Below are 16,074 nucleotides of genomic sequence, written 5' to 3'. Positions count from 1 at the left end.
ATGAATTGTAACACAATTACTTCTCTACTTTTCTCACATTTCTGTCCTCAAATTTCCTTGGGGGTTTAAGTGTTTTGGGTCACTTTACTGTAACTGTGTCGCACACATATAAATGGCAAGAAAATAAGTGGGCAGGTAGCAACATTCAGAACTTAACTAATAATATTCACTTTTGAGGGGAAGAAAAATCTGATTGAAGTTTATGAATGAAAATTGCAAAGATTTTTTTCACTCAGAGATGGAAAATGGAAAATCGTTATTCAAGTAATTAGGGTAGACAGGATTATTTTGAAATAATCCATGAATAAAATCATTAAGAGCTGAATGACCAGAGGTCAGAATTACATGTCAGCATGGCTGTAATCTGGTCAATTTAGTATCCATTGAAAGAAAAGGTATTCACTAATAGGACAGACACCATGTTCTCCTATGGAGTAATGTTACTGTGCCCAGTGACCACAGGTAAATAAATGCACTTCAGATGATTTACAATCTAGATGAGCTAGGTTAGCTCAATATAAGGATATTATTCTTGTTCTGATTTCATATTGAGAAAGCATCACTAAACTCCTTAAAATCTGTTACAATAAATGTGATTAACTTTAACATCATTATTTTACTGCTCGTAAATTGTCGGTGATGATGACATTATCGAAGAAATTGGGTGGAGTGACTCACTGAGCTCAAAAATGAGCAAACCAAGTTAATCGACAGTTGAAGCAACAACTTTAGTAAAAGATTCAGATAACAATTTTAAACACATTTTAATTCAGCTCCCTCTTCAACAAACTCACCAGCACAAGAATATATACAAAGTAACAGGAATACAAAAGAAAACAAGAATTTTAAAATTATAATTGTTATTTAAATCAGTTTAATTTGGAAAGGCAGGCCTGGTGACAAGATTCTTTTTGATTATTTCCCTATGTTGTTTCTCCTCCAAGATATAGTTAGTTAGATGTCATTACTGGCTTCTAATGTGCCTAAAATACATATGGAATCATAATGTGGTTACTGTATTTTAAATGGAGTAGGTGAAAATCAACAAGTAATTTAACAAGGAGATCATTGATGAAAGGTGATGCATGGGTTACAAACTGGTTTCTAAACCACTCAGGTCAAGATCTGACTAGTTCCTGTTTCCTCATACCATCAGAGAGAACTACCCTCTCTGCCTTAAGTGAATGCATATTTTGCATTACTCCACATTTCAAACAAGTCAAGTTAATTTACTGATTATACAGTGCACAGACTAAATGAAAAAATATGTAGACCCATATGAATATTTACTGAATTATAAAGACCATTAAATATTAAAACTACTAGCAATACATTACTTTGCTACATTCTGATTTTCTTTAGGTAAAGAAATGATCTATTGTTGTAATTAAAAGATATAGGAAAGTCTATTTTTAAAATGATCTTACATTTCTGCAAAGCATCTTACTCATTCTGTACAAAATATAAGGAGTGAAGGGATTTTTCATGAGCTTGAACTGCCTGGCACAAAGCTTCAAAACAACTGTTCTGAAGAACCTTTTATCTCTTGCTGATCTTATTTTTTTTATTAAAATCAGCAAGAAGTTTAACTGAATAATTAAAATCATAAATATGTTTAAGATTAAATGGTCTTGCAGTTATACTAACATAAATGTGTTTTTATGGTAGTCACTAGACACACAAATATCTGTGCTTCATTCAGATTCCTATAGAAAATACTGAGGGTAAATCCATGAGTGCTCTGCTGTGAGTGGAAACTCACAACTACTGAATGGTATCAGTTAGTTCAGTGTATCTCTTCTTAGTTGTACTAATGACTATTAAGATACTAGAATTTCACATATCCTTCAAATGGGAAACACATGCAGCATTTGAATAATAACAAGCACATTTTCAGCAAATTCTATCAGTGCTTCTGGCAACTGAACTTTTCAGATACAACTTACCATATCCACGAATGTCTCCTGAAGGGGAAATTATTCACGTGCATCATTTCCATGAATCTTCGCTTACAGGGATTAATCAAATCCTTGAAATTGATGTTGTGCAGACACCTTAGTACACAATCAACTTCTGGTAGCAATCTAATAGATCATCTCTAATAGTCTTGACCATAATATATGTAGGATCATTTTTGTACATCTTCAGTCATTGGATTGTTCAAGTAAAAAGAAACAGTTTAGAACCACACTGCAGTTTGAAACATCAATGCTGCCATTGTTCTGTTTATGACAATTTTTGAAGTTTCACACTTGAATGAATTAGGTAAACTCCTGTTTCTAGTAAATGAGGACAATTAAAACAGTACTTAGGATCAAGTGCAAAGAAAAAAGCAGAAAGAAGCACTCCAACAGAAAATATACGCCATCTTCCAGCATTATGTAAAATTCCTACAATGTAAGAGGACAGAGGCAGCTCTGCAGATCAAGACTCTTAATTATCATTAAAGGAAGGTGTATAGTTTTACTTTCTTTTTCTTCGTATTCTTTCTGAAAACCTTTCAGCTTTCTTGCACCATACATTCATTTTGACATTGACAGAAACCAAATACTTCTTCGTTAAGTATTCCTAGTGAGTGCTGATGATGCTGATATTCACGATATTGTAATGCTACTAAATAAACTTTGCACTAATAGTTAAAAGAGGATGGATTCAGTCATCCACATCTGTAGCAAGGCACTGAGCCCTTACTGATCCAAGCCTCAGGGTGATGTTTTGCTGCCATCATAAGCGTTTTTGTGATTGTTCTCTCATTTTGTTTTTTTTTAACAATGCATTATATTTCTAATTTCTTTTTTGCTAAAGCAACGTGCGCTCCTGTGCTTCAAAACAACTAAGCTGTTGATCTTCTTATTCCATGCAGCCTGTGTAAATTTGACATAAAAGTAAATAACAAAGAACAGAAGGATGTCAGTAGTGATACAAAGAAAGGTGAAGAGGAATGCTCCAAATCTGAATGTCATCTAAGAACCTCTTCCCTACCGTCCTTGATCCTTTTTTCCCAATCCAGTTCACCAACAGTTGTCATTACTGTTCTGTCATTGTAAATAGGATCATCTGCTTGAAGTCTGCGGTCTCCAAACCTTGCATTTTTTTAAAGGCAGAACAATAGGAAAGGCTCTCATTCAACAGCAAAGTGTCCTGACAATGCTAATGTAGCATGTGGGTCCAGACATCTCCCGAGTGTCTGACATGTAGCACAGAAAGATTCAGCACATTCTCAGTGACTCGGTTACTTTACTCTGCTGCAGAACCAGCTTCAATCTTGTGAGAATGCTGCTGCACAGGGGATGTGCTGTCGTCAAGGGGCCCCTTTAGGTAGGTTCCCTCTTCAACAAATTTATTCATAAGCTTGTTTATAGCTAATGTCCTTTTAAATGGGTATATTAAGGATAGTGCAATCTGCAGTAGAAGAAAACAATTTCTATGTTTCTTCATTTCCATCTGATGCACACCAATGGTATTAATAATCAGATCACTCTAAAATACCCTAAAGGACCCCTTGACAGCATAGTTAATGCCTTTTTAGGACAAGTGGGAAGTAGTAAACAATGAACTAAACAGTTATAGGATATAAGCTTCAAAACACAAATGAACAAAAAAATGTGCAATTAAAATGAGAATTTTTTTTGTTTTTAATGAAAAATTTAGATTTTTAAATTGTAAGTCGATCACTTAAAAAGTGATCATGATTCAACCAACACTTATGTACTTTGAAATAATATTTGAGTGATTGTTTAATAGGTTATGTGGCAATAGGATTATAGAATTTAAATGATACAATTAAAAAGAAAATCCTTAAAGCATAACAACTTATTGAATTTTCTGTTGAGGTAAACTGCTGAGGAACCCTTCAGTGGCACTGCAATGCTACAGCATTATTCATATTCCTGCTCTGCCTAAAGCTACTGCTTATGTTGTGGATGGGGTGCCGATCAAGCAGGCTGCTTTGTTCTGGATGGTGTTGAGCCTCTTGAGTGTTATTGGAGCTGCATTCATTCAGACAAGCGAGGAGTATTCCATCACACTCCTGACTTGTGCCTCATAGATGGCAGACAGAATCTGGGGAGTCAGGAGATGAGTTACTCTCCACAGGATTTACTGACCTGTTCTTGCAGCCTGAGTATTTATGTGGCTAAACCAGTTAAGGTTCTGATCAAATGTAACCACTACGATGTTGGTGGTGGGGGGGTTTTGTGACAGTAGTTCCTCTGAATGTCAAGGGAAGATGGTTAGATTCACTTTTGTTGGAGGTCGCCACTGCCTTGCACTTGTGTGGCGCAAATGTTATATCCCACTTATTAGCTGAAGCCTGAATGTTTCCCAGGTCTTCTTGCACATGGGCACGGGGTACTTCATTATTTGAGGAGCTTCAAATGGGACCGAACACTGTTTGATCATCAGTGAACATCCCCACTTCTGAACTCATGGTGGAGGAAGGGTCATTGATGAAGAAGCTGAAGATGGTTGGGTCTAAGACACTGCCTTGAGGAACTCCTGCAGCGATGTCCTGGGACTGAGACGTATAGCCTCCAATCATCACAACCATCTTCCTTTGTGCTCGGGATGATTCCAGCCAGTGGAGTTTTCCCCCTGAAACCTAGTGGCTTCAATTTTACTAGAGCTCCTTGATGCTACATTTGGTGAAATGCTGCCTTTATGTCAAGGGCAGTCACTCTCACCTCACCTCTGGCATTCAATTCCTTTGTCCATGTTTGTACCAAGGCTGTAATAATGTCTGGAGCTGAGTGGTCCAGGCAGAACCCAAACTAAACATTGCTCAGTAGGTTATTGGTGAATAAGTACGACTTGATAGCAGTGTCAATGACATCTTCTCTGCTGAAGATTGAGGGTAGATTGATGGAGTGATAATTGACCAGATTTGATTTGTCCTGCTTTTGTGAGCAGGACATTCCTGAGTATACATTTCCACATTGCTGAACTGATGCCGCTGTTTTGGCTGCACTGGAACAGCTTGGTTAGGGATGCAGCTAGTTCTGAAGTACAAGTCTATAGCACTACAGCTATTGTCAGGGCCCATTGTTTTTTTCGCTATCCAGTGCAGTAAGCTATTTCTTGATATTCGTGGAATGAATCAAATTGGTTGAATACTGGCATCTGTGATTCTGGGGACCTTAGGAGGAGGCTAAGATGGATCATCAACTTGGCACTTTTGGCTAAAGATGGTTGCAAAGGCCTTGATGCATTGGGCTCCTCCATAATTGAGAATGGAGATGTTTGTGGAGCCTCATCCTCCTCTGGTTAGCTCTTTAACTGTCCACCAGCATTCACAACTGGACATATGGCAGTATTGCAGAAAATCGATCTGATCCATTGGTTGTGGGATTGCTTAACTCTCTCTATAGAATGCTGCATCTGCTGGTTAGCATGTAAGAAGTCCTGTTTTGTAGTTTCAGCAGTTTTCACTAGACTTCATTGTTAACTATGCCCAGTGCTGCTCCTGGCATATTCTTATACACTTCTCATTAAACCAAGGTTAGTCCTCTGGATTGATAACAATGATAGAGTGAAAGATATGGCAGGCCATGAGTTTACAACTGGGGTGAAATACAATCCTGCTGCTGCTGCTGATGGCCCACAGCATTTCATGTCCAGTTTACAGTTGCTAGATCTGTTCTGAATCTACCTCATTTAGCACGGTGATAATGCCGCACAACAGGATTGAGGGTATACTCAGTGTGAAGACCGGACAAGTTACTCCTACATACCATGATGGAAAGATGTACCTGGAACAGGTCGATTGGTGAGAACGAGATCAAGTAGGTCCTTCTTTCTTGTTGTTTCTCCTCCATCTGCTACAGGCCCAGTCTTGCCCAGCCCAGTTCTTCAGGACTCAGCCAGCTTGATCAGTAGTGCTGTTACTGAACCACACTTGATGATGGACATTTAAGTTCTCCACACAGAGTACATTCTGTGCCTTTGCTGCTTTCAATGTTTCTTCCAAATTGTGTTCAACATGGAGAAAAACAGATTCATCAATTCAGAGATGGTAACCAGATGGAGGTTTTCTTGCCCATGTTTGAGTGATGCCATGAGTGGTGCCTGGAGTTAATGTTGAGGATTTCGGGCAACTCCCTCCTGACTGTATACTACTATGCTGCCACCTCTTGGGCTGCATTTTAGGGCCCTGCCCCATGATGGGCATGTTTTCGGAGGGGGATGCATAAAATATGACAGGTGGCTAGCCCACTGCCTCCCATCACACCCAACCTAGTCCCCATAATGTGGAAGTGTGGGTAAGGTGCCCATTAGGCTTCCTGCCCTTAGGCCTATTGAGGCCCTTATGTGGCCAACTATTGCCCACTTAAGGCCCTCAATCCAGCTCCAATGCACTGGACGGTAGAAAGTAGGCAAGAGTGAGAAGACCATTTCTTCACCTTGGTTGGTGAAAAGGTGGGAAGGAAAGAGAGCTATATCCTTCGGAGGGTGCCTTGTGCACAACAGAGGCAACTTCCCTAAGGTTGTAGCCCCATCTTTGTGTCTCCCTGTCTGGCCTCCAAAAGCACCCCCCCGCCACAGGGTGTCTGATCCCTCCCCATCCTAAAAACATGGGACATATCTGGGTCCAGTTGCCATGATCTTCTTCCCAGGGCCTCCTTGCAGTCCCAGCAGCACCTATTACTGAGCTTAGGGTGGAAGTCTCACTCTCTGCTTGTTAACGCTGCCCCCAGCAAGTTATCACTTTATTTAAAGTCGGACAGCAAGAGATCCACCTGATCTTTATTGTAGGGACTGTTCACACCTAAGAGGTTTGCTAATGGATTAAGAGTTAATTGTGCAATGTGGGACTACAGCCATGTATAATCAAGATGCAGTGGTGTAGTGGTATTGTCGCTGGACTAGTAATCCAGAGACCCAGGGTAATGTCCTGGGGACCAGGGTTCAAATGCCACCATGGCAGATGGTGGAATTTGAATTCAATAAAAATCTGGAATTAAAAGTCTAATCATAACCATGAAACAATTGTTGTAAAAACCCATCTGGTTTCGATAATGTCCTTTATGGAAGGAAATCTGTTGCTCTTACTTGGTCTGGCCAGCATGTGTCTCCAGACCCAATGTGGGTTGACTCTTAAATGCCCTCTGAAATGGCCCAGCAAAACACTCAGTTGTAACAAACCATCACAAAAAAGGAATGAAAACAGACGGACCACCTGGCATTGACCTAGGCATCGAAAAAGACAACGGCAATTGCAGCCCTGCCAACCCTGCAAAGTCATTCTCACTAACATCTGAGAGCTAGTGCCAAAATTTGGAGAGCTGTCTCACAGACTAATCAAGCAATAGCCTGACATAGTCATCCTCATGGAATCATACCTTACAGATAATGTCCCAGACACCACCATCACCAACCCTGGATATGTCCTGTCCCACCGGCAGGATAGACCCAGAAGAGGTGGCAGCACAGTGGTATACAGTCGGGAGGGAGTTGCCCTGTTAGTCCTCAAGGCTAAAGCATTCGCAACGATCTTCAGCCAGAGGTGTCAAGTGGATGATCCATCTCGGCCTCCTCCAGAGGTCCCCAGCATCACAGGTGACAGTCTTCAGCCAATTTGATTCACTCCACGTGACATCAAGAAACGGCTGAAGGCACTAGATACTGCAAAGGCTATGGGCCCAGACAATATTCCGGCAATAGTACTGAACACTTGTGCTCCAGAACTTGCCGCACCCTTTGCCAGGCTGTTCCAGTATAGCGACAACACTGGCATCCATCTGACTATGTGCAAAATTGCCCAGGTATGTCCTATACGCAAACAGCAGGATAAATCCAAACTGGTCAATTATTGCCCCATCAGTCTACTCTTCATCATCAGCAAAGTAATGGAAGGGGTTATCAACAGTGCTATCAAGTGGCACTTGCTTAGCAATAACCTGCTCACTGATGCTCAGTTTGGGTTCCACCAGGGTCACTCAGCTGCTGACCTCATTACAGCCTTGGTTCAAACATGGACAAAAGGGCTGAACTCCTGACGTGAGGTGAGAGTGACTGTCCTTGGCATCAAGGCAGCCTTTGACCGAGTGTGGCATCAAGGAGCCCTAGCAAAACTGGAGTCAATGGGAATCGGGGGGAAACTCTCTGCTAGTTGGAGTCATACCTAGCCCAAAGGAAGATGGTTGTGGTTGTTGGAGGTCAGTCATCTCAGCTCCAGGACATCACTGCAGGAGTTCCTCAGGGTAGTGTCCTAGGCCCAACCACCTTCAGCTGCTTCATCAATAACCTTCCTTCCATCATAAGGTCAGAAGTAGGGATGTTCGCTGATGATTGCACAATGTTCAACACCATTCACGACTCCTCAAATACTGAAGCAGTCCATGTCCAAATGCAGCAAGGCCTGGATAATATCCAGACTTGGGCTGACAAGTGGCAAGTAACATTCGCACCACACAAGTGTCAGGCAATGACCTTATCCAACAAGAGAGAATCCAACCATCGCCCCTTGATGTTCAATGGCATTACCATCACTGAATCCCCCACTATCAACATTCTGGGGGTTACCATTGACCAGAAACTGAACTGGACTAGCTATATAAATTCTATGGCAATAAGAGCAGGTCAGAGGCTAGGACTCACGTGACGAGTAACTCACCTCCTGACTCCCCAATGCCTGTCCACCATCTACAAGGCGCAAGTCAGGAGTGTGATGGATTACTCCCCACTTGCCTGGATGAATACAGCTCTCACAACACTGAAGAAACTGGACACAGCCCAGGACAAAGCAGCCCACTTGATTGGCATCACATCCACAAACATTCACTCCTTCCAACTCCCCAACGCACAGAAGCATCAGTGTGGACCATCTACAAGATGCATTGCAGGAATTCACCAAGGTTCATTAGGCAGCACCTTCCAAACCCACGACCACTACCATCTAGAAGGACAAAGGCAGCAGATAATTAAGAACACCACCACCTAGAGGTTCCCCTCCAAGTCACTCACCATCCTGATTTGGAAAAATATCGCCGTTCCTTCACTGTCGCTGGGTCAAAATCCTGGAACTCCCTTCTTAACAGCACTGTGGGTGTACCTACACCACATGAAGTGCAGCGGTTCTAGAAGGCAGCTCACCACCACCTTCTCAAGGGTAACTGGGGATGGGCAATAAATGGTGGCCCAGCCAGCGAAGTCACGAATGAATAAAAAAAACACTAGTTAATTGGACTTTTAGAAATTAACAGATATATTGCATTTAATTCCTCAACTGTTTCTATTTGCTCATGGGATGTGGTCATCGCTGGCTAGGCCAGCATTTATTGCCCATCCCTTTTTGCCCTTGTTCAGAGGGCATTTTAAGAGTCTGTGGGTCTGCAGTTATATGTAGGCCAGAGCAGGTAAGGACAGAAAGTTTCCTTCCCTAAAGGGCATTTGTGAACAAGATGGGTTTTTACAACATGATCATCAGCAAATGCTTAATTCCAGATTTTTATTGAATTCAAATTTCACCATCTGGTGGGATTTAAACCTGGGTCCCCAGAGCGTTACCTTGGGTCTCTGGAATACCAGTCCAGTGACAATACCACTATGCCACCACCTCCCCTATGCTATGGTGGGATTTGCTCTACTGACCTCTGGCATGCTAGTCTGTTACCACAAGCAAGATGCTAGCCACTTCAACCAAGCAGCATTAAAAGAAACTAAAATGGAAATGAAATGGTGACCAAGTAGGCCAAATGCTACAATACACTCAGCTGTCAGAATTAATAAACAGTCTCTTGAAAGAAAAGCAATAATCTGAAAAGATACTATGTTATTCACTTAATGCTCAGATGTGTAAATTGCTACACCAAAAAAAATGTGCAATGTATTTAGACTTTCATCTATCCTAAGTGTGAATATCATTCACAGTAATTGTGAGGAAAACTTGAAGAATTATCTGAAAGATTTAATATTACTTGCTGTGTGAAGGTCTGTGAACAGTCCTTTTCTTAAACCCCGATGATTGGCAAGACAAGATATTTTTAGCAGGTCACTCTGTAGTTCACCTATGCAGAGGCCTAATGTTGTTCACTCAAAGATGACAGAACAGTCTCTGAGAGGACTCACTGCTGGTTAGCACTGATGCAGGTCTGCCTCAGACAGTGCCAACAAACAATAATCTGTCACTGTGCACAAACATAATTTACCTCTGCGCAACAATAATCACCTATTTAAGCGTTAGAAAATTACCAAAGAAATAAATATCTAAATATTTTTATAATTTAATGCTTAAATAATTTAGGGTAGTCACATATGTAACATGAAACAGAGACAGATATCAAAAAAGCTGAATTTTGAAAAACAAACCAGTAAGAAGAGAAAGAGATTTAGCAAAAGTATTCATTATTCCTATTTCTAACTTGGAAATTCTCTTCTAAAGGAATAGAATTCTCTTCTATATTGAGAGGAGGAAAGGAAAAGGAGATGGGATAGCTCTGTTAATAAAGAATGAGATCAGTACAACATTGAGAAATGAGAACAATCTTAGTTCAGAAGAACTAGATGTGGAATCAGTTTGGGTGGAGTTAAGAAATAACAAAGGAAAAAAGTCACTGGTGGGAGTGGGTTATAAGTGCCCTGACAGTTGCTACACAGCTGGACAGAGTAAAAAACCAAGAAATAATGTGGGCTTGCAAGAAAGATATTGCAATAATTGTGGATGATTTTAATCTTCATATTGATTGGACAAATCAAGTTGGTAAAGGTAGCCTAGGGGATGGGTCCATGAAGAGAATTCGGGGCAGATGCCGCAACTCATTCCTGCAGATGACCGAGAACCAGTATCATCAAAGACTGCGCATGTCTAGGGAACTGGTCGGTCACATCTGCCAGCTACTGCAGGATTTGGTGCCACATGGACATGGAGGGCACCCATTGACAGTGGCTGTGAAAGTGACAGTGGCGCTCAATTTCTACACCAGTAGCTCCTTTCAGGGCTCCACAGCTGACCTCTGTGGGATATCACAAGTCTCAACGCACAAACGCATCCATGAGGTCATGTATGCCACCTTTGCGAAGGCACACAACTTTGTGCATTCCCAGGACCAGGAGAGCCAGGATGCAAGTGCGATCAGATTTGCCCAGATCTCATGGGTGCAAGGTGCCATCCACTGCACTCACGTGGCACTCGGATCTCCATTGCAACATGCGGTGAATTACATCAACTGCAAGGGATTCCATTCACTGAATCTGCAGCTGGTGTGCGCGTGGCTTCCAGAGAGTGTGTATGGCTCCTACAGTCTCAGTCAGGCACAGATCCCTGATGTCTTCCAGGGTTGCAGGGATGTCTCCTCAGGGACAAGGTTTACCCACAGAGGCCGTGGCTAATGATACTCATGCTGCAGCCTCAGACTGCAGCAGAGCGAAGGTATAATGAGGCTCATGCTGCAATGCGCAACTTGGTGCAGCAAACCACTGGGATGCTGAATAAGAGGATCCGGTGCCTGGACCAGTCTGGTGGATTCCTGCAATATAATTCACAGAGGGTGTCACATATTGTCGTCGCCTGCTGCGGCCTTTATAACCTGGCGCTGCAAAGGGGAGAGGAGCTGGCTGAGGAGGAGATGGAGGAGCTGCACGTCTCCTCCGATGAGGAGGACGTCGACGGTGATGAGGGTGAAAGGGCCCTTGCACTGGCCAGACAAGGCAGGCGCTCTGGGGAGGCCCTCATAGCTGCTAGATTTGTGGAGGATGATGACGACATGCAGTGAGGAGACACCATAGATCTTCACATTGCATCTATGAATGTTTGACTCCTGTCTGGCATATTTTTTCTATTATTCGTTCATGGGATGTGGGTGTCGCTGCCTAGGCCTGCATTTATTGCTTGTTCGGAGGGCATTTAAGAGTCAACCACATTGCTGTAGATCTGGAGTCACATGTAGGCCAGATCAGGAAGGAGGGCAGATTTCCTTCCCTAAAGTGCATTAGTGAACCAGATGGGTTTTTACGACAATCGACAATGGTTTCATGGCCATTAATTCCAGATTTTTTTTAATGAATTCAAATTTCACCATCTGCTGTCGTGGGATTCGAACCCTGGGTCTCTGGAATACTAGTTCAGTGACAATGCCACAATACCATGATGTCACCATCTTTCCTTATGGGGGTGCACATACCCTCTGTGATAATGCTCCTGTTATGGAGACTCAGTGGAGGCCCCAATAGTCGCTCGATTGCAGGAGGATGATGATGACATGGTGACATGGTGGACACTCCACAGATCTTCACATAGCCCCTGAGAATGCCGGACGCCTGTCTGGTCGAAGGCAGATCACTTGCACTCTGTGATCAGGGTCATATCATAAAGACACAGCCAACAAACTTTGAAAGCACCTGATCTTTTGTCCACCTTCAGCACCTGACTCCTTTAGGAGCACAGCATCACTGTTCACAGATGCTGAAGAGGTGGGGGCCAGTCCCACCTTAAAGATGCTGAGAGCACACAGACAGAATGAGAGAACTCTGTGATGCTTGCCCATTACATTCTGGCAGCAATGACAAGCACCATCACGGTACAGGCATCAGTAATGTGTCCAGGGAGTGTGAGGCTGGACCATCACTGTGGTCTGAAGGCTGCACAAAGCACAGGGGAGAGGCCCTGGACTGAGACACCTGCCTTTATCTTGTACAGAAAGGGTTTCACCTCTGAGCGACATGAACACTGCTGATCAGAACAAGGAGCCATAGGCAGGGAGACATTCATGGGAGTTAATTGACAGTAGTGAACATTATGTACAAATGATTAACACCTATGCCCAGGCCACCTAACTACATCTTCTTAACCTTTCTAAGCCTGCCACTAAGTTTGGTACTCCCCGGACATTCACAGCAGAGGTGGAGGCAGTCTGCTGACTGCCATGCCTTGTCTGTGATAAGCTCGATGGGCGTCCTCTGGAAGGTTGAGACCTGGAGGGGCCCGGCCTGCTTTCGGGGTCCTGCCGTATGGCAGTGGCACCCTCCTTGATCTGTGTATCTGGAGCTGTTGGGGCCACAAGAAGTGGGGATTCTGATGGGCTGGACACTCCCAGAGTCACCTGGGAGGATGGCCCCGGGGTGTGCACCTGCTGCCCCTCCTCCCTATGGGTGCACAATGGCCCCTGACTGACTTCTTGAGAAGAGCGGGAAGCTGAAGTGAGATCGAGCTGCCCAACACCCCTCTCATGTATGCATTGTTGGAGGCCAACTATGACGTCAGCGATGGAGTTCAGCCCATGCAGCAGTGCACGAGCGACATCCTGGACCAAGATCTCCATGGCAGCTGCCATCCTACCAGTATTGACCTCGGTGCATTGGCATGCTGGCGCTATCACCTCAGCCTGAAGGTGGACGGATTCCTCCATCGTGCTCTGCAATCTGAGGAGTGCAGCGGACATCCCTTCCTGATTTTCCCAAGCTTGCCTTTGCAGCTCCAGCAACTGAGACATGAACGATTCCAGAGGCTCGCTATCTGACACGGACTCACCCAATTTCTGGCCTCCAGCAGCCCTCCGAGTGCCATAAAACTGGGAAGTAAGTCCCTGCCGCCCGCCACCTGCTGTGGATCAGAAAGTGTGATGTGCTTCCCAGATTGTGATCCCGAGGCTACTTTAAAGTTAAGTCACACCAAGGTGTGTATCTCTGCACTGGTGGTGAGTGTGGGTGAGCGCTGTGAAGGGACTTCAAGGACGGTGCCTTCAGATTCCTCTTCAGAGGTTTCTTCGGGGCTTGATTGGAAGCGTTTGTCATGGACTCTCTTGGCAGTCATGGGTCAGGGGCTCCGTCGGCTGTTTCCCAGATGTGCCTGCGAAAGCAAGGAGAGATTATTAGTGCATGGCAGTGGCCTGTGAAACAGGACCCATCACTCACAGCATGGTTGCCTGATGGATGTTGCACTGCTGGATCCTCACTTGGTAGAGCACCGATGACCTCACCATCAGCACAGGAATGGTCCAGATCCTCATCGGCAAGCTGGATGGCTCTGTTTTCAAAGTCCATGAGGACCTTGAATTCAGGCATTCCTCTACCAGTAAGCAACCTCTCCCTGTTGTTGTGTGCCAGCTTGTCCTGAATGAATAGAGAGGGAGAGAGTATAAGCAGGGTGCCTGCCAGGCCAGATGATAAGTATGCCTGGAATGTGTGGGTGGTGAGTGGTCCCATGGACGGGATGAGGACAATGACGGTGTGTATGAGAGAGTAAATGGTGGTGCCCCTTGAACTGGCAGCGAGTGAGGACCCTGTAGATGTGTGATAGGTTTGTGAGTGTGTGATTTGAGAGTAATGAGAAGAGTGGCTTATCCTGGTGGAACAGAGGAGATCATTCATCCTCTTGCAGCACTTGGTGGCTGTCCTCTTTTGCAGGCCATTGGCCCTGACCACCGCTGCCACTGCCTCCCAAGCCAGTTTAGTGAAGTTGCTGCCCATCCTGCAGGTAGAGGACATCACGGTGCACCTCCACTGCGTCCAAATGAGTGACGCGTCATTGATTCTGGGGGCTTCAGTCTTTCTGTCTTTCAGGGCCATGTCTTCTTTCAGCAGTTGTGGGCTGGATGCACTGACAGGTGTGCACACAGCTGCACTTTAAATATAGCGATCGGCATGATGAAGCGGAAAGATGGTGACGTGGCTAGCGAATGACAGCCCACCCACCATGGAAACGGCGTTTCCCGCGAATGCATAATTAGTGCGGCGGGTTTGGGATGGTACACCATGAAAAGCCGCCATTGCGGCCGGTGTGTAATACGTCGTTTTACCTGCCCGCAACCTCACTTAGTGCAAATCTGGGATGATTCCGCCTGTGTCTTTAAACTTGGGGTAAAATGAAAGGGGTCATGTGACCTGCTCTGAAGTCTGCCTGATAGTAAGCCTGGGTGATTTGAGTATTAGAGATCAAAGGAAGGCTTCGATTGTTTAACTGGGTAAAGGGTGTGAGACACCTGGAGACAATGGCAAGAGACTGCGTCTTAACAGTGTGAGCCCCAGAAAAGTTTTGTGAATGTTGGGTTGCAATCAATTAGTCTTTAAACTGTCCATTTAGTTCCAAGATGAAAGACAGTTGGGCTCTCAAGGACAGATGATTAGCATTTCTACCTAGATACAAGCCCCAGTTGATTCATGTTGCCATTGGGAAGGATGCAGAGGAAGCCATTATAAAGATCAAGTTACAGGCTTTCCTAGAGTATCACTAAATATCACAGATAGTTTTTAGTGCCTGCCTTGATCCAAAGATAGCAGCTGGAAGCCAAAAATGTCTCTATGGTTTGTTGCGCAGGAATGCAGGTGGAAACTTGTGCTTGGATTGAAAAGATCAAACTGTTGGGGAGTTAAAACAAGGCTGGAAGAGCCACCTTGCTTGGGCTAGAGGGAGAGTCTCTAGGAAAAGAAAACCTCACTGTGAAAGACAGTTCTAAGATCACAAGTTACCAGGCATAAAAAAAAGAACAGGAATAAACCCTTAAGAGTTCAGAATCACTTTGGATTGATACTGGGAAAATTGAAAGTCTACATAATGGACAGTGTAAAGTATACCTGTGGAGTGTGTTTTTTTTTGATTGGGCTAAGAATAAGAAGGGAGGTAATCCATTCTGTGGCTTAAAGTATAAGTTGCTTACAAAGATACTGTTTAGTTAATGGTTTTTTGGTCATTTGTTACAGTGAACATCTTAAAGTGTGAAATCTTGACATGTCATTCTTTCAGCTACTAACTGGAAGTTCAAATTTCTTTTTAAAAGTCATCAGTCTCCACGGGATCGTAGTAAGACTTAAATTTAATGCTGATATCTGAACCACAGGAGCGTTTTCAGATCCATGCTCTTTATTCATTCAATGATTCAGTGTTTCCACTGATGTACCTCACTTGAAGGGAGTATGTTTTGGAATAGGGAACAAGTCTTTAGCCTCAATTCTCCAACCCAAACTCCCTGAGTGAATGCACTGTATATACACTGAAATTCCCAATAGCTTATTTTTTCCATTGCAACTGTTCTTGTTACAGCCCATTTGCACCTTCAGTCCAAAAATAGTGTACATTCTTTGAAATAACCATTGTCCGAAGAGCCATGAAAAACTAATAAAGTGTAGCCCAAAGGTTGTGAAGCC

General features: G+C 43.8%; 1 protein-coding gene across 3 annotated transcripts in view; it reads right to left on the bottom strand.

Annotated features, from left to right (window-relative positions):
- pde4d (phosphodiesterase 4D, cAMP-specific) overlaps positions 1-16,074 on the bottom strand; it is a 1,053,459-nt gene that overhangs the window by 736,809 nt on the left and 300,576 nt on the right. The window contains exon 1 of one of the 3 annotated variants that reach the window (XM_078549370.1): positions 1,947-4,009. The exons of the other annotated variants lie outside the window; for them this stretch is intronic. Within the exon in view, the coding sequence (XP_078405496.1) occupies positions 1,947-1,999 (53 nt within the window). The 5' untranslated portion in view covers positions 2,000-4,009. Of the gene's footprint in view, positions 1-1,946; positions 4,010-16,074 lie in introns of those variants that run through there. 3 annotated transcript variants of the gene reach the window in all.

The sequence above is a fragment of the Cetorhinus maximus genome, chromosome 1 (genome assembly GCF_964194155.1).
Source record: "Cetorhinus maximus chromosome 1, sCetMax3.hap1.1, whole genome shotgun sequence".
NCBI classification, from domain to species: Eukaryota; Metazoa; Chordata; class Chondrichthyes; order Lamniformes; family Cetorhinidae; genus Cetorhinus; species Cetorhinus maximus.
Note: the sequence above shows the minus strand (reverse complement) of the source record. Positions and strands in the feature narration are given on the sequence as shown.